Below are 19,616 nucleotides of genomic sequence, written 5' to 3' on the forward strand. Positions count from 1 at the left end.
AAACATGTACTCGTAGCACAGGGATAACTTTTGCTCTCATTCAAGGAACACACTCCTACTGTTTAAGCATAAAAAAAAACTAATCTTTGTTGCATCTTCATTCAAACTATCAAGAATAGGAATGTCTAAAATCTACAGAACGGTAAAAACAAAACAGGAGAAAGAAACAAAGGCCAAGAAGTGAGGTTTTGATAAAGATGGGATAAATACAAAATTACAAAATATAAGTACCTTACGTTTACATGCCCATTTTCTAATATTCCATGCAAAAATCCAATAAAGGTGATGAAAAGCTAAATGCAAAAGAAATTAACATAGTAATACATAATCAAATGGGATTCTGCCCTAAGGATTGTCTGAAGTCAAAAACTAATCCTAATGGGGCATCCTGAAAAATTCTAGGATAATGCAAGAGACAGGTAACAATCTATGTTGGAGATGAGGTCATTCTTGACTATTGTTCATTGCTGGAAAAGATTGTATGCATTTATGCACAATTTCTGCATTGATAAAGGGTGTGAAACTTTGACTGTATATATAACTATAACATTTGATCGCTAAAGGAGGCATCCATGTAATTGTCTGCAATAAATTGCCACAGGGAACATCCATGTAATTGTCTGCAATAAATTGCCACAGGGAACATCCATGTAATTGTCTGCAATAAATTGCCACAGGGAACATCCATGTAACCATCCAGACTAATTAGAAGTATCTGTGCAGCAATTACATGCTTTTTATTAACCAGGATCTCGTGAAAATCCCAACCCAAGGATGTCTTTGCAGATCAATTGCTTAGCATGGGTTTCATTACAATAAGAAGCCTGTGTTGAAGAATACAAATTCAGCATCATAGAAAGTGAAGCCTTAGCTAAACAGCAAGAATGTGAACAGATCTCCACTTAATAGTTTGATAATAAATATGAAATTTGCCAGCAAAGATATTGTTGATTGGAAACTGAGTCGTAGAAATGTTTTCCCGAACAAAAACACACTCAAAATCATCTCCAATGACGATAATGTTGGAAAGATATCCAATCAAATTTTTCTCTCGAAAAGAAAATCTCTCGATTTGCAGAAACTCTTTCCTGCACTAAAACAAAGGCTTCATATATTTTCCTTTTTCTGTATAATCTTTTGGGTTTATTTCCCAACTTTGCTTACATAACATATTATACAGTGTACCCTAAATATTACTATTATAAAAGCATTCTTTATAGGGTCTATTACGGTCTATATTCTTTATAAAGGTATTATTTATAAGGTTTATAAATATTATTATTATATATTTATAATATGTATACTACATCTAATATTTTTTATTTTAAGTTATATTAAAGATTTTTATATGTTCTTGTATTTGGTTGATGGCGACCTTAATAAAAATATTTATAGACCTTACTGAGAAAGCCTTTGGTCAAGGTCTTGCATTTGGTTGATAGCAACAAAATGTCATTGGGTTATCTCTATGAAGCCATATGGCATTATTATGGTGCAAACAAAAAAAAATGCAACCAATTGTCGAATTATTGATCACAAATCGATGAACCAACTTCACCAACCAATACATGACATGGGGTACTACTTAAACCTCAATTTAAAATTGGAGAGGAGGTTACAACGAAACTTGCCACATGCATAGAGAAAATGACACCTAACAAACACCTTAAAAGAAACAATTCTAGATGAGTTGTAAGTCTACAAGACAGCAACATGGAAGCTTTTTTGTTCATATTTATGCATTCAAAACTAAATTGCCAAATTCTTCCAGAATTTCTCAGGGTCCTGGTTTGGTTCTGCAGAAATTCTGGTCCTTTACAAATTTGCTGCAAATTCTTCCAGGGTCCCGAATTTGCCATGTGGGTTCGCTGAGGACTCGGGGAGAATTTTGGGGAATTTGCAGCGAATTTCAAATTCAGTGGCAGAACCTGGGCCAAATTTGGGTGCTAAACACGTTTTTTCTATTTTTTTAAAGTTTTTTTATCACCTATTTTGATGGTATTTGATTAGTGATGGCTGATTGTTAATGTTGACATTATTATTTTTGAACTGAAACATTGATATGGTGGTGTATTTTGGCATTTTTCTATGTTATTTGCCATTTGGACTAAAACATTAATATATATGGTGGTGTATTTTGCTATGTTACTTTACTATTAGTAATTTTTTCTATTTTTTAAAAGTTTTTTTATTGCCTATTTTAATTATATGTTTCATAACTTTTGATGATATTTGATCAGTGATGGCTGATTGTTAATGTTGACATTATTATTTTTGAACTGAAACATTGATATGGTGGTGTATTTTGGCATTTTGCTATGTTATTTGCCATTTGGACTAAAACAATAATATATATGGTGGTGTATTTTGCTATGTTACTTTACTATTAGTCTATTAGCACAGTTGACACTTGACAGTGTTGGAATTTGAGTATTAGACCAGCAATCAGACTTTCAATATGTAATTTCAGATTAGGATTAAGTGAATAAGACTGGTAAATGAAAGACAGAAATGAGTGCACAAGAGACCAACTCAAGTACCCTGGGAAAACCTCCAAGGAGGAAAAACCCAGCACTAAAGACCCACAGGTCAGATTATGTATTCAATTCTGAATTGTAATAATACAATACTTAGCTCAAAAGTGAGATCTTCAAACTGCACACTTGCATGAATCAGATCTGCCCTTTTTAGACACCAGGTCTGCACTTTAACATCAACCAGATCTGCACCTCGACATGCACCAGGTCTGCTCCTTTTAACAGCTGAATCCGGACATTCACATGCACCAGGTCTGCACTTTCTTGGCAACTGAATCTACACTTTCAGTTTACAATTAGGGCATAGAGGTCTTCACACAAAGTTGAATCTTGTGTTATCAGCAGAGTCTTCAACCTTGCACAATAATATTCGCACTTCTAGGTATCAAGGTCGCACTTGGACTAGACTGAATTTGCACCTTGACAGAAGTATTTCACATAGACTGAATTCGCACCTTGCTGGAGTTACTTCACATAAACTGAGAGCATAAGCAAAACTGAATGTATTTGACTTGTGAAATGTCTTTTATTTATATGCACCTTTAACCCTTATTTGTCACTCGGCCTCATTTAAGTTTTGGCGCCAATATTATTATGGCGTGTGTATTTAGGATAGCGTGAGGAATAGGGCAGGGCCTAGACTTGGGGCACGTTACCCTTTAGGGCCCAGACCTAAAAGGGTTCGGATGTTGCCTTACGGCAATCCGAACCCTATATAGCCCTAGTTACATAACAACAGACAGGTGTATTATGAATTTATTTGCTACTGCATATATGTATATATTGTTTTTATTTTTTTTTATATGTTTTTGTACAGACGAACCCAAAGCGAACCCGAACCCACCCCACAAAAATTTGAACAAATTTACGAACCAAAATCTTGAACCAAAATCCGAATCCGAACCGGGACTGGCAACTTAGATTCAAAAGAGGGCAACCCAACAGCCAAGTAAAAAAATGAGTACTTTCATCACACAATTGATTTTATAATTAGCTTAATACTAAAAGTACAAAGTGTTGAGACATGGACCAGCTAGGACTCGAACCTAAGACCTTCCATATGCTGCTAGAGTGCTCTACCACTGAGCTACTGGCCCCTCTTGGACCAGTCCATCGTCGGTCTGGTGTGGCTTATTTCCAACACCAACACCCCCCCTTGAGCCACACCTCTCATGTGCTTGGGGCTCCTAGCCTGGACCTGGCTCTGATACCATGTTGAGACATGGACCAGCTAGGACTCGAACCTAGGACCTTCCATACACTGCTGGAGTGGTCTACCACTGAGCTACTGGCCCCTCTTGGACCAGTCCATCGTCGGTCCGGGTGTGGCTTATTTCCAACACCAACACAAAGTTCTACTAATATTTATAATTTATTTTATGTTGTATTTGTAGATTTGAAGTAAGAAGATTATGGTGCTCGAATACCAAATCTTTAAAGGCAATCCATTCGAATTATTGATCACAAATGGATGAACCAACTTCACCAACCAACACGTGACATGGGGTGCTACTTAAACCCCATTTTTTCTTTCTTTAATTTCTCTAAAATCGGATTGGAGCTTATAATAAGTCTTGCCATATTCCAAGAGAGCACAACAACTAACGAAGGCCTTAAAAGACACAATTCTAGATGAGTTGCATGTCTACAGGGCTGCAACGTGGAAGTTTTTTTCTTCATATTTATGTGTTCAAAAGAGGGCAACCCAACCTCCAAGTTGAAAAATTGAGTCCTTTAATCACACATTTTTTTATAAATGTAATTTTGGCTTACTACTACAAGTACAGAGTTTTAATTAATAATTAAAAAAACATTTGTGTTCTATTTGTAGATTTGAAGTGAGAAGATTATATTGCTCGAACACCAAATCTTTATAGGCAAGCCATCCATGTTCTGTACCATCCCTATAGGACTTCTAAGTGTGAGCACAATTGGAGTTGTTTGAGAGTATTCACACCAAGAAAAGAAATAGACCCAAGAGCACCTCAATGACCTTGTCTTCATCCAGTACAGCCTTTGCCTTCAAACCAAAAAGCTGGAGAAGAAAGAGTCACATGATGCCATCCCATTAGATTATAACAATCAATGTTCAGATTGGATTGCTGAAGATTTGGATGTAATATTCACTATTGAACAACTCACTGAATAGAAGAGAGGCTCAACAGTACTAGAAGCATTGGAAGATGACATACTTGAAGAATTTTTTACTTGTGTTATTATTTTCATGTTCAAGGCTAGATAGCACTAGCACCGGGAGACCAAAGAAGAAGTTGTTGACTACAGTTGATCTTGAAGTATTTACCTCAGATAGGAACTTCCAAACAGGTTCAATGTGAATGAGCAGGGAAAACTTCAAGTGGTTTGAGTTAGTCTATTTTGTGTTTCACTTTAGTGAAAGTCTTTTATTTAGCTAAATAAGTCTAATAAAGTGTAGATAAAAACTATTGATTTAGACTATCTCCCAAGTCATCTCCTGTGTGAGATAAGATGGTTATTTTGGAAGAATAAATTAAAAATTTGGCTGAATCAGTAAAAAGATAGGAGCAAGATACAAGACTGTAAGCATTTCATTCAGATTGTCTTTCGAAAGACTGAAAAACTAAGTTTTCTGAAGGACTAGAAAACTGAATGTAAGATATAATTAATTTCAATGCAACTGTGAGTTATATCGGTTGTGGAGGTTTCCTTGTACAATTTTCAAAGGAATGAAAAACAAAAGTTATAAGGTGTAATTATCTATGTATGCTTCCATTTTCGTTTCCATAGTTTGAATTTCAAAGATTTGTGTGATCAATTCAATGTTTTCAAAGCAGTAGATAATTAGTCATCGTGATTAGAATTTTAACAGTTGACTATTGTACGATTAAAAAACATTTTAAATTTTAATTTTTTTAGAATTTGAGGGTCATATGATATGTAACATTGTAATCATTAATTCATGGCAAACCGATAATTAAATTAAGTTATGTGTTTCCCAAATTCATTATTTTTACATTTTGTGCATTACTTATATTTATTATATGTTTATGTAATTTTTTTCATTTGCCAAGTTTTTTGCCAAGTCCAAGAGTAAAATTTTTGAGCTCCAATTTTTTTGCTAAAGTCCAAGAGTCAAAATTTTGAGCTGCAAAGATTTAGCAAAGTCTGACTTTTTTACCTGTAAGAGAAACAACTAACAGCAAAAAAAGAGAAAAAACCAAAAAAGAGTTTCTATGGGGACCAAATTGAGACATCCTCTGAAGGAAGAGGCTGATTATATTCTGTTCCTCTAAATGTTGGATTCTATGTATGTAATGAATAAAAAGTCTAATACTTTACGACAAAAATTTTAAATAAATTTATAACAACAACAAAGCAAGCTGAGCCAATCCACTTGCATACTGATAGAAGGCATTTAAAAAATGAACCCTTGAATCTATTCACAAAATCTTAGTGAAGATCACCAGCACAGCCAATAGCAAGCAAATGAGCTTGAATCTCCTCAAACACTAAAATTTAATAAGATCTTAATGTTGATTGTAACTAGGATTATATGGGTTTGGATTGCCTTAAGGCAACATCCGAACCCCCTTTAGGACCGGGTCCTATCCTAGGGTAACGTGACCCTATCTTATGCACAAACAAATACCACACTATGCAAAATACACACCATTTTAATTATTGGCACCAAAAAATCAAGAAGGCCGACTTGCATTTCAAGGAGTAAAAGATGTATATAAATAAGTGACAATTTGCAAGTCAACATACATTCATTTTCATTCTTCATATATGCGAATGAGAAAACAGCTCTGCTCATCAAGTGCGAATTAATAAGGAAGAAGGCAAATTCATCCAGACTTATGCGAATTTGTGCAAGATGACCTAGGTGGTGTTGTGCAACTTGAAGGACATGGAAAGGGCAGATCTGCTACACAAATAGATCAGATCTGATAGAAGAGCTAAGTATTGTAATTGTGCATTTTAAGAGGAGAATATATAACCTGACCTGTGGGTCTTTCATGCTGGGTTTTTCCTCATTAGAGGTTTTCCCAGGGTATGCTTGTTGTCTACTGTTTTATTTCTGATTTATGTTGACTTGTTAAATACTGCAAATCTGATTACAATCTAGGGCATATTTAATTTATGTTGGTCTAATAAAATACTGTAAATCTGATTACAAACTAGGGCATAATTATTTATCTAAATCTGATTAAACATACCTAAGGTTTAAAATCTACATGGTATCAGAGCTAAGGTGTCATTAACTTCTGATTTTAGCAAATCAATTGTTGCATATAGCTGTTGGTTGTTTTCAGATTAAAGATGTCAGGTTTGAAGGCTGAAGATAGGCTTGAGGGAGCCATTGACTTTGCTGCTTGGAAAGTTCGTATTCTGTTGATCCTTGAAGAAAATGACCTACTGAAATTTGTAGAAGAAGAAAGGCTATCTCCTCTAGAAGATGTTGAAGAGCTGAAACTGTTCAAGAAAGATTCCCTCAAGGCTAGAAGGATCATAATTGAGTCCGTCAAGAATCATCTTGTCACTGTCATATCAAAGTTTGCATCTGCCAGAGAAATGATCAAACACTTGGAAGGGATCTATGAAGTCAACAATCTCAGCAGGGCTCTTGCCCTAAGACAGCAACTTCTACACATGAAAATGAAAGAAGACTCAATCATAGCCTACTTCATGAAGATCAATGAACTAAAGGACAAGCTAAGCACTCTTGATTGCCAAATCTCAGATAAAGACCTTGTTATGATTGCATTAAATGGTCTACCTGATGAATGGGAACCATTCATTCGTAGCATTGGTGGAAGAGCCGATTGTCCCAACTTTGAGCGTCTTCAATCTGATTGCATCGAAGAGGAATCTCGAATTGAGGTAAGAGGAAAACTCAAGAACTCTCTCAAAGATAATCATGTTATCTTATCTAAATCTAGGAAAGGTGGTCATTGGAAGAAAGAGAAGAGAAGCAAAGATTTTAGATCCTCCTCCTATGATCCAAAGAAAAAGTCAAGAGATTCCTCTCACATTCGTTGCTTCAGATGTGACAAGTATGGTCACTATGCCAGAGATTATCAAAATGACCCAAAGGAAAGGGAAGCCAACTTAAATGAAGTTGCCAAACAAAGTGAAGACTACCTTCTTATCTCTGCTCTTTCCAGCAATGTTCCTACGGACAACAATACGTGGATACTTGACAGTGGTGCCTCCAGACACATCTCAGGTTTTCGTGAGCATCTCTCAGATCTGATTGAAAAAGCCACCAATCTTCATGTAGTAATCGGTGATGATGCTCGATACTCGGTAAAAGGTTCTGGCACTACCTCTTTAAAACTAGATTCTGGTATTTCCTTACAACTCTGTGATATTCTCTTTGTACCTGGTATTAAAAGAAATCTTATTTCCATTTCGGCTTTAGAAGATAAGGGTTTGCAAATAGCATTTTCTAAAGGGAAAGTACTCGCTTGGTCTAAGAAATCTAACTTCAAATCTGCTCGTATTATTGGAAATAGATGTGATAGTTTATATAAGCTTGCAACGGATCCAATTCAAGCTCTCATTCATGAGACCCCTGAATCATGCGAGCTACGGCATAGAAGATTGGGTCATCTTCACTTTCAAGCTCTTCCCAATCTCGGTAAAATGGTCAAAGGTATGCCTAAACTCAGTTTATCTCATGATGATGCTTGTAAAGGTTGTGCAATGGGTAAGAATGTAAAGAATCCCTTTCATAAAAACGATAGTAGGGCTAAAGAAAGGTTAGAGCTTATTCATTCAGATTTATGTGGTCCTATGTCAGTAGCATCTCCTAGCGGTTTCCTATATTATGTTATCTTCATAGATGATTTCTCTAAGAAAACATGGATCTATTTTCTTAAAACTAAAGAGTCTGAAGAAGTCCTAAACAGATTTAAAGAATTCAAAGCCTTAGTTGAAAATACTACAAGAAATCGAATTAAATGTTTGAGTTCTGACAATGGAGGTGAATACACCTCAGGTAGCTTCTATGATTTTTGTGTTAAAGCAGGAATTAAGAGGGAGTTTTGTGTTCCCTACAACCCTCAGCAAAATGGAGTTGCTGAAAGAAAGAACAGGACCATTGTTGAAGCTACAAGAGCCATGATACATGATCAGGACTTGCAACCTTTTCTATGGGCAGAAGCATCCAAAACCGCAGTTTATATTCAGAATAGATGTCCTCATCGAGTCCTAAAGGATGTGACACCTGAAGAAGCCTTTTCAGGAATCAAACCAAACATCAGTCACCTAAGGATATTCGGAAGCCCTGTGTATGTTCATGTGCCTAAAGAAAAACGAACCAAGCTGGATCCATCTGGAAAGAAAGGCATCCTAGTAGGATACAGCGAATCTTCCAAAGCCTTCAGGATCTACATTTCAGGTCAAAGGTATGTTGAGGTAAGTAGAGATGTAACTTTTGAAGAAGATATTGCTTTCAAAAGATCTAAAGGTTCATTAATCAGCAATGATTATATGGTGATGGAAAAACAAGATTCAATTGTTGATGCTAACCCTGAGTTACAGGAGGAGTCTACTGATCTTCCAGATCAGGAAGTTCAGAATGACTCATCAGAACCCATACAATCTACCGATATACCTCAGGATATTGTGGTCTGCAAGAAGAGACCACTTTGGGTTAGAAATACGATTCAAGATGCTGAAGAGTTTGCTGCTCCCAGAGAAACCTTCAGAAATAGCAAGAGTTTCCAAAATCACGCCAACTACATTTCTGTGATGTGCAATATAATTGAGTCTGAACCCCACAATATCGGAGAAGCTATGTGCCATCATGCTTGGAAATTAGCCATGGATGAAGAGTATGGGTCTATCATCAAGAATGATGTCTGGGACATTGTACCCAGACCCAAAGGTAAGTCTGTCGTTTCCTCTAAATGGTTGTTTAAAATTGAACATAATGCTGATGGTAGTATTGAAAAATATAAAGCTAGGTTTGTAGCACGTGGTTTTTCTCAAAAGGAAGGAATAGATTATGAAGAAACCTTTGCCCCTGTTGCTAGATATACCTCTATTAGGTCTATAATAGCTATTGTTGCAGCCAAAGGTTGGGAGCTGCATCAAATGGACGTTAAGACAGCCTTCCTTAATGGTGTCATTGAGGAGGAAGTCTATATTGAGCAACCAGAAGGCTATGTAATCCATAAAAGAGATTCTCATGTTTGCAGGTTGAAGAAAGCCTTATATGGGCTCAAACAGGCTCCTCGCGCTTCATATGAAAGAATTGATAAGTACTTACTAAGTTTAGGGTTTTCCAAGAATGATGCTGATGCTAACATTTACTTGAAAGTTTATAATGATGAGATGCTTATTTTAGTTTTGTATGTAGATGATTTATTTTTCACGGGTGAAAATAAATTAATCATGAGATGTAAAAAGGAATTAGCCTCAGAATTTGAAATGAAGGATTTAGGTCTAATGCATTACTTCCTAGGGTTAGAAGTATGGCAAAGAGCTAATGAAATCTTTCTAAGTCAAGGAAAATACACTATTGATATTTTGAAAAGATTTAGAATGATAGATTGTAAACCTATGCGTACTCCTATGGAATCTAACTTAACGAAGTTAAGTGTTTCTGCAGCTAACTCTGATTTTGCAGATCCCTCTGAGTACAGGCAGTTGATTGGCTCCCTGATGTACCTAGTCAATACTAGGCCAGATATCTGTTACGCTGTGAATGCTCTCAGTCATTTCATGAGCTCACCTAAACATGTTCACCTAGTTGCTGCCAAGCACATTCTAAGATATCTACGTGGCACGATTGGTTATGGGCTGAAGTATTCACTTAATACCCCAATCCTCTTGAAAGGCTACTCAGATTCAGATTGGGCAGGAAGTGTCAAGGACAGGAAAAGCACTTCAGGCATCTGCTTCAACTTGGGCTCCGCAGTGATCTCTTGGGCATGCAGAAAGCAATCTTCGGTAGCATTAAGCACTGCAGAAGCTGAGTACATTGCCGCATCTGTTGCATCCAGAGAAGCAGTGTGGCTTCGTAAGCTCCTTGTTGGATTATTTGGTCAAGCCAATCACCCTACCACCATTCATTGTGATAATCAAAGCTGTATAAAGATGTCAGTAAATCCTGTATTTCATGATCGGTCCAAACATGTGGAAACACACTATCATTACATTCCGGATATGGTGCAGGGAGGCGCCATTCATCTAAAGTACATTAGCACAGATGAACAGATTGCTGACATCCTCACCAAACCTTTATCCAGAGTGATGTTCAAGTACTTCAGAGATGGACTTGGTGTCATGGAAAACGGAACCCTAATTGAGAGGGAGCTTCAATCTCAGTGACTATTTGTAGCACTTTGAATCATTCTTTTGCTTGTGTGCAAGAATGAATTACATCCAATCTATGCTTGTGTGCTAGATGGATAATTGTAATAATGTAAAGACCCACTGGTGTATTACACATCCTATGCTTGTGTGCTAGAACCATCCTATGCTTGTGTGCTAGGTGGAAGATGTAATTCTATGCTTGTGTGCTAGATCCATTCTATGCTTGTGTGCTAGATGGAACTTAAAGGTTCAGATTATGTATTCTCCTCCTCCCTAGTTAAGAGGGAGTGTTGATTGTAACTAGGATTATATGGGTTCGGATTACCTTAAGGCAACATCCAAACCCCCTTTAGGACCGGGTCCTATCCTAGGGTAATGTGACCCTATCTTATGCACAAACAAATACCACGCTATGCAAAATACACACCATTTTAATTATTGGCGCAAAAAAAACAAGGCGGCCGACTTTCATTTCAAGGAGTAAAAGATGTATATAAATAAGTGACAATTTGCAAGTCAACATACATTCATTTTCATTCTTCATATATGCGAATGAGAAAACAGCTCTGCTCATCAAGTGCGAATTAATAAGGAAGAAGGCGAATTCATCCAGACTTATGCAAATTTGTGCAAGATGACCTAGGTGGTGTTGTGCAACTTGAAGGACATGGAAAGGGCAGATCTGCTACACAAATAGATCAGATCTGATAGAAGAGCTAAGTATTGTAATTGTGCATTTTAAGAGGAGAATATATGATCTGACCTGTGGGTCTTTCATGCTGGGTTTTTCCTCATTAGAGGTTTTCCCAGGGTATGCTTGTTGTCTACTGTTTTATTTCTGATTTATGTTGACTTGTTAAATACTGCAAATCTGATTACAATCTAGGGCATATTTAATTTATGTTGGTCTAATAAAATACTGTAAATCTGATTACAAACTGGGGCATAATTAATTATCTAAATCTGATTAAACATACCTAAGGTTTAAAATCTACACTTAAGTCCTCAGTGCTACTAAAACTACCATACTTGACTTTCATGGATGCAAATTTTACTTTGATGAGCTTTTTCTTATTTTTGATAAATCAAAAAGAGATTACAACAGGCTACAAAGAATGTGTTAGTCTATGCAGGAAAATTATTTGATAAAGCTATTTCACACCTGCACTAGGCAAATGGTTAGTCAATTGTATACAACGAGGACATGTAATTGGGATTGAGAGAAGCCTCGAGTGCAATTTTCCGAGTTCCGTGATTGTGCTAAGCAAGTAGAAGAACTGTGGATTTAGAGAGTAAGAGTCTTAGGGGCCTGAATCGGAGTTCATTTGTGTTTGTATGCATGCTTAACAGGCTAGAGCGGTGTCTTGTCATTTGCCATGAAGAATCAGGTGACTGTTTGGTCACATTTTGTTGGAGTTTTTTTTTCCCATGTTTGGGATTTTACAGGGTAAATTCTTTCTCTTCATTATATGGTGAATGATTTGCTCTCATTTACATTTGCAAGCTGAGTCGATAGATTGGTAAAGTATACAATGTTGATTTCCATAAAGCAAATCTGTAAGTTGATGACTAGCGTACAGAATATCAATCCTAGTTTACAGAGCTTACGAGACCATATTTTTCCTTTATAGATAGCTTCAATTGTTAGCACGGAATACTCTTTGACCAGGATTTCTCTTAGACATTTTTACTTTTCTAATCCGAAGCCTTTGAGAAGCACTGCAAGTGTAATCTCATTGTAGAGGCTCAAAACATTTGCTGTCTCTGCAAAGTTCTCCAACTGCTGCTTTCCCAGGGCTCCTTTTACTTGCATCAAAAAAGTTCAGATTGTTTTTTCTTAGTTCAGGGGGAAACACTGGAGTTTTGATCTGTCGATGTGGTTTAGTAGTTTGTGTTTCCATTTTTGAGCCTCCAAACTTCTCTATGTAATTCTTATTTTTGTCCAAAGAATGTTCAGTGGAAGAGATTTATTTCTAAGTACTTTATCATTCCCCTCTTTCCCAAACAACCACAAAACAATACTTACATGTCCTGCCCGTCCTGTGAATCAAATCACAGCTTTAATAATGAAGTTCAGGAAAAAAAAAATTAATAAAAACTAATAGAAGGCCAACCTCCCAATAACCCCAGGCAAAGTAATACAAGAGGCTGACTCAGGATTAATTTCCTAGGGCCGACTCACTTAAATAAATTAAATATTTGCTAAGGCTGATCCCCCCTAATTTCTGAAAGGTCGCATCTCTTGGAGAAACCGCAACCTTTTAATGTGGTATAAAGGGAGATAAAATATGGTAAGAACAAAACACAACAGATTGGATTATAATTCTATTTAGAGCAGACAAAAAGGGCAGATTGAGAGCAGATAAAGAGCAGGTTTAGAGCAAAAACATATGTGAAGGAAAGGATTTAATTAAGTTAATAATAATCAACAGTTTAGTCAAAAGCAGCAGTCACCAAGAGAGAGATGCCACCTTAGAAGGAGGGAGCGTGACTATGGAAGAACATGACTCTTCTGTTCCAAGGAAGAGGGTATGTATTGGAGATCGGCATTCAAAGGGGAGCATCAATGTGATGTCCCCATCTAAAACATTCGAAACATGATAATGCTTAAAGATACTTAATAATATAGTTGAAATATAAAATATATATATATAACCAAATAAATGAATAAAATGAATTAAATAAAATCTTAATAATAATGATAAACAAGATTTAATATATAGTTTATATTTATATTAATATTAATTTCATATTCATCAAATAATAATATAAATTTTACAATATTATATTATTGACAAAACACAAATAAAAAGTTTTCACCGGTTCCTTGAGCTTGATTGCTGTTGCTAGCTGGTAAACTTTGTGGCAGACCAGATCTGACACATGTCAGAATGGTCTCCCTTGCAACAGTATAAAATCCTTCCAAGTGAAATACGAACCATACAATTATGGTGATAATGACCTTTGGTAGTGATTAGTCTCTTATATTTATATGAGAAAACGAAGATGACGGCTTGATCAATAAAGATAGCAATGATATTAATATTCGATACCAAGCATAGAAGATAGCATTTGATAAAGAGAAGACCGGAATTAGTCAACGACGATAATAAGTATCAACAAATGACATATCCTAAACAAGATACGATTATAGATAAAAATTGATAATAAATTACCTTGAAGGCTATGGTCCTTCAAAGCTACATAAGACTCATTAGAAGGCAGTCAAGTGTTTACGTTCCAAGCAATATGAAAGAGGATATATGAGACTAAGTCGAAAGCCAATTAAAATACCCAGAATCACCACCTGGGAATAGTTAGTAATAATTAAGATAATATTAAACGATATCATTGGTCGGTTGTGAAGAGGTATAAGCCATGCCGGTTGGAGTGCAATCGATTCTTTCGGTATTGCAAGATATAAAAGGAGATTGGATTCATTCAAACAATCATCAGGGGACGTATGTGATAGGTATATGCTGGAGAAAATAAGATTTAGGAGAAATGTGTGATTAAATATTACTGTGTAAATAATCTAGAAAAGGGAGAGTAATGCCGTGTACGTGGTGTGCATAATTCTGGAGTTTATTTCAGTCACGAGGGCAAGTAATTGCAGATTTGAAGGAAGACTGTGAGAAGAGAATCTACAGGTGTATTGGCAGGTTTTGACAAGATAACAATCTGATTTAGATAGCAGATTCATGACAGCCTTATAACAGATTTGTAGTGAGAAATTAAATAGCAGAATCGTACGCAAATAGTATCAGTTTATGGGAGATTTATGATCAGCATAAATCCATTGCCAAATCAGAGACAACTATCAGGAAAAGTTCTTTCTCCATAGAACTATTCTTAGAGTTATGAGTTAAATATTATAAAGTGTCTTCAGAATTACTGAAATTGTATTTCTAAATACTTTACAATTCTCACTTTAGGTTAGAAATGTTGTTACAGGTCTAAACCAGGGTGAATCCCGAATGGGGACATTACAAATCTGTCACATTATCTCTGTAAGTAGTAATTAAATGCTAAGAAATCAGAAAAGAATAAATATGCAGCTCTAAACAGAATTGGAAATAGGAATAAATCTCTGTTTGATTATAATTGAGGATTATATGGATTAAGCACTAGATGCATGATAGGATATTATGTCCTTCTCTATCCTGGGGAGCACTGGAGATGGTAATTAGTGGCAACGAGGGGCTGTCATGTGGTCGGTGACCCATGAAGCCAAGGAGCCAGTTACAATCTCCCTGCCAGTCTTCCCAAGACAGAAAGTGTGTTTGAGTTTCTGAAAGTATTAAGGTTTAGAGAGGAAGCATAGGGGGACTACCCATCTAGCAAGGGGGTTAGAAGCAACCAGCCCTTGGATTTGGTAGGCCAGCAACCCCTTGCTTTTCCCTTTTAGTCTTGATACTTTCTCCTGTCTCATAGTATTAATAATTTAGGCCGATCTGTAGTATGTATATGCTGTAGGTATTGTGTGCACAATCTTGTGATTGCAGGGTTAGCCATAATCAAGTTTTCGGCTGCAGGCTAAAGTATGATCTAACTAATATTATGAGTTTCCTTTAATTGTGATCATCGATCGGATAGGATCAGATCAGAACTATTATTATTAAGTTACAGGAATTGGCAGCCTCCTAGTAGGGGACATTACAATCAAGCAATCGAACCAATCAGACAATCATATAAAGCGATCAAGCCAAGCAAGTGGAATCGAATAAGAAGGAAGACAAAGGCAGATCAATAAACTAACGAAAGAGATCTGCAAAGTCAGAATACAGCCATATTTGACCTAGTAGATATTGTGGTATGCATGAACATATGTTTAATATGTATGCTTGATGTATGCAGCATGATGATGTCTTTAATGCATAATTGTTCACGTATTGATATAAACCATAATATGCGTGTATAATAAATTAATAATGTATTTTCTGCATAACCTTTCATATATTGGATATAGGCAATAATGTGGAATGTCTAGACTCCTAATCTGCTCATCCAATCGCTGCAATCAATCATATCGAAGTTAGTGAGGGAATAAAAGGAGGGAGAAACTGATATGAGGTCCTCTTCTAAGTACACCATCTCATGGTGGATGGCTGGCGGCCTGCCACATGAGGCAAGGGGAGCAAGGTGTATGCCGTCCTTGGGCTTAGATGGGAAGGATGCTCCGGGCACCTTATTGTGGTTTTCCCCTCCAACCTCTACAATGGTTGATTGTTGGAATGGATTCAAATTAGTCTCAATCATAGGCGAGCAAATAAGGTGGCACGAATAGGGATGGCAGGTACAAGCTTTCCCACTAGGTACACCACCTCATGAAGTATGGATGGTGGAATGCCACATGGGGCCAAGAGGGATGGTATATCCGCTCTTGAGCTTAGTGTTTCAGAACCACTGCAGATTGTGAAACAATTTAACCAGTTTGCCAAATGACTCTTTGGACATAATTTTGCTCATTCGGATCTCAGCAAGCAAATCCTATGATACAACCATGTAAACCCAAGCAAGGCAAGAATTAATAAGTGATATTTAAATAAAACATTGGCACCTAGCCCAGTTTACCAAAAGTAAATTGCAAAAAGTGTATGAATGACCTAAGAAATTGCAAGCATGTGAATAAGCCTGACCTGAAAAAGAATTTTTGTGCGTTCCAGAGGTGCGACTGCAGTCTTTGCAAATCCACCAGCAAAGCCTCCTGCAATAAGCTCCTTAACATAAACAGGCATTATATCACGGTTCGCAAGACTTCCATGCGCTGTGTGCTCATTGCTTGCCATGGGAGAACTTACCTTTGTCATAGCAGGTCCTTGAGGTGAACCCATTCACAACCCTTCCTTCAAGCCAAATTTGATCTCTAGGACCGGAATCAACCGAAGCTGGAAGAATGAATCAAAATCCTATCTTCTAGCACGTTCAATAAAATTATTGAATAGGATAAATTTTCAATCAACACCATGAATTTACAGCATCTTTACCAATGCCCGATCTACAAACCATACAAAATCCCGAGCTCCTAAATCTTTCTATGAATACCCAATCTCTAATTTGGCAAATCTTTCTGAGTTTCACATTACCCACTTTGGGATTTGGTGAAAGCATATGACTAACACCCACTTTCAATTCTGCAAATAAAAGAAAGGAATTGGATACCGACTTACTGATGTAGAGAAATTTCTACGAGCGGTATCAGCATCCTTATCCCTCCCCAATCTCCAATGGAGACGCATCTAGCTGCAAACAAGAGACCCAAATATAAAAAAAAATGGCTCAATTTGGGAGATGAGTAATAGCATTAGAATTACCCAGCCTCGATTCGAGCAAAATCTTTATCCCATCGTTCAGTCAGGAGTCTAAGGCGCTGAAATGGCAGCCTCTGAATGTTCATTAACCGATACTTTGCTTCATCTGCTATCGGCGGAGACATCAATCACTCGATTTACTAGGGTTACTCTTTCCTCAGTTCTAAATATTAGAACGTTTCATCAAAAACCAGGTTGGTCATCGATAAAAAAACAAGTGCTGAGAAACTTCTCGCTAAGAATCGCCAAGTAGTAATCGTCCTCTTTATCTTTGCCGACCTTCAACGCTCACATGTCGATTTGTCGGGAAATTAGGTCGCATGGCGACTATTTCCTGCACTAAAACTTGTTTAATGATACCATAACTAATCTAATAATAAAAACGAACGCCCTAAACTACAAGTGTTCTTATTTAGAATGCATGCGCAGACCGTTTTCTCTTTGTTTGGAGACCGCATTAATTGGAGTGTCATTTAAGTCCATGTCCTCATGCAGATGCTTATGAGCGTTCGGTCGTTGGACTGTAAAATTGAAAATATGGAAAAAATTGTGGGGCTAGAAATACTTCTGGCTGTTTATTAAAAAAAAAAGACACATGGCATTATCATGATTTTTTGTTCTCTTATTTATTTGTTTAGAATTTTGCTTATGAATTTTATTTGTAAAAAATATTACCAATAATTTTATTTACAAAATGATTTAAGAATATTGCATAAAAATAAGCAGCGTTTTGACTATCCATGGAGCCACCAGCTCCACAAATTGCTCCTTAAAAAGTTGAGCACTTGTTGCTAGCCAAAATAAGCTAAGGAATAGCATGGGGACCTACCCTGAGTGTCTTAAATACTAGTATATCTATCTTTCTTTAAAAGAAATATAGATAAAGTATATTGAAAATATCATATTTGTTTATTATTTCACTTAAAAAATTCTTATAGCATTAAATTGTAATTAATATTTAACTAGTAAACTTATATTTAAAAAATATATGTAAAATATATCGAGAGATATCTTAAAATAGTAATAGAAGAGAATCATCTATAATTAAAATCCTTCGTGCAAAAAGTGTGAATCTACCTAGAGACAAGTGGCGAGGGTTCTATTTTATTCGGAGTAATAAAATAACACCTCCCCAAAAGTTGAAACATGGCATATTTCATGCATTACCCCGTCATTTGCATTGTTGGGTATATGAAGCCAACAGTCACATGCCCTTTCAATTTCCCCAGACTATTCATTTCATACTTGAATATGAATGTATAAATGGATGTGTGCAGTCTATGTACAGTATGTAATTGAGACATTGGTTAATAGATTATTCTCCCTGCTTTTCAGTGGATGTAGCCAGTTATGGTGAACCACGTAAACTATTGTGTTATGTGTTGTTTGGTGTTTGTTTTAGTTTCATTATTTTATGTTTCTTCTCTTCTTTTATAATTAACAATTGGTATCAGAGTCGTGGTTGGCTTGAGCAGAGATGGAGGAAGAAGAAGGTAAAATTCATAACTTGTATGGTAGTTTTACATTCCATGTAAAATTGTGCTTCAAGTGTCGTGTACATTGGTGGGATGGTTGGAAGAAAGAGGGGATCTTAATTGAAGAGGAGAATCCAGTGAAAGAGAAGGATGTTGGGATTCTTATTTGCTCCTCTCTTAAGCCATCTTTGGCACTTATTGGCCAAACTATTAATGGTCAGGAAGTTGTTGGCATTCGTGTGGTGAAGATTGAACCCCATGATGCCTCGGTTGGAATTTCTTAGCAGAAAGATGTTGGAAAAGAAATCGTTGTTGAAGAAGAGGAGCTCAAAATATTTTGGGAGAAAGAGAGTATGCCATAGAAGACCCAAGTTGAATATGCGGTTGTTTTTGCCTCCCGGGATGAGGAGGATGCAGATTGGAGTGAGGTAGCAGAGCAATGAAGCCTGGGAGTAATTGTGGCTTTAGAGGGTTCTATAGATGGCATGGCCTTGGCAAAAATAAAGAGGCACTCGCATGATGATGACAGATAATTTCATAGAAGACTACGAGCCTATGGACTTAGATGAAGAAGTGCAAGATAAAAGACGGTTTTCTGGTTTGAAGCAGAAGAACACTTGACAAGAGCGGAGGACAATGGGCATCGCTCCAAGAGGTTTCAGGTATTTCAGGGAGTGAAGGGAGATGTTAATGAATCTGTGAATGCTTATTTTAATGAAGGAGAAGATGTTTTGTCGCAACTAGAATGCATTGAGGTTCACCACCCTGATTGGATGGATGTGGATGATAGTGTCGACGTGATAATGAGCAGCCTGTGATTAAGAGGAGTTGCATGAAGAAGCAATTGAAATCAAAGGTTGAAAATAAAACCGAGATGGAGATCCCCCTTGCTCCTGAAGTGACATGGCAGTCGTGGAAATTGAAGAGCCAAAGTTGGTCGTGGTAGTCACTGTGAAAGACATAGACATTGTGAAAGATGACTTTGT

General features: G+C 36.7%; 1 protein-coding gene across 3 annotated transcripts in view; it reads right to left on the reverse strand.

The window, feature by feature from the left end:
* The window catches only part of LOC131058160 (mitochondrial carrier protein CoAc1), a 35,555-nt gene extending 17,856 nt beyond the window's left edge, over positions 1-17,699 (reverse strand). The window contains exons 1-2 of one of the 3 annotated variants that reach the window (XM_057992134.2): positions 17,587-17,699; positions 16,484-17,489 (exon numbers count right to left, since the gene is read on the reverse strand). In XM_057992134.2, coding sequence (XP_057848117.2) covers positions 16,484-16,678 — 195 coding nt within the window. In that variant the 5' untranslated portion in view covers positions 16,679-17,489; positions 17,587-17,699. Of the gene's footprint in view, positions 1-16,483; positions 17,567-17,586 lie in introns of those variants that run through there. The other 2 variants (XM_057992135.2, XM_059210895.1) reach the window with 2 other exon arrangements.
* Between the last annotated feature and the right edge of the window lie 1,917 nt (positions 17,700-19,616).

Source organism: Cryptomeria japonica, chromosome 9, assembly GCF_030272615.1.
Source record: "Cryptomeria japonica chromosome 9, Sugi_1.0, whole genome shotgun sequence".
NCBI lineage: Eukaryota > Viridiplantae > Streptophyta > Pinopsida > Cupressales > Cupressaceae > Cryptomeria > Cryptomeria japonica.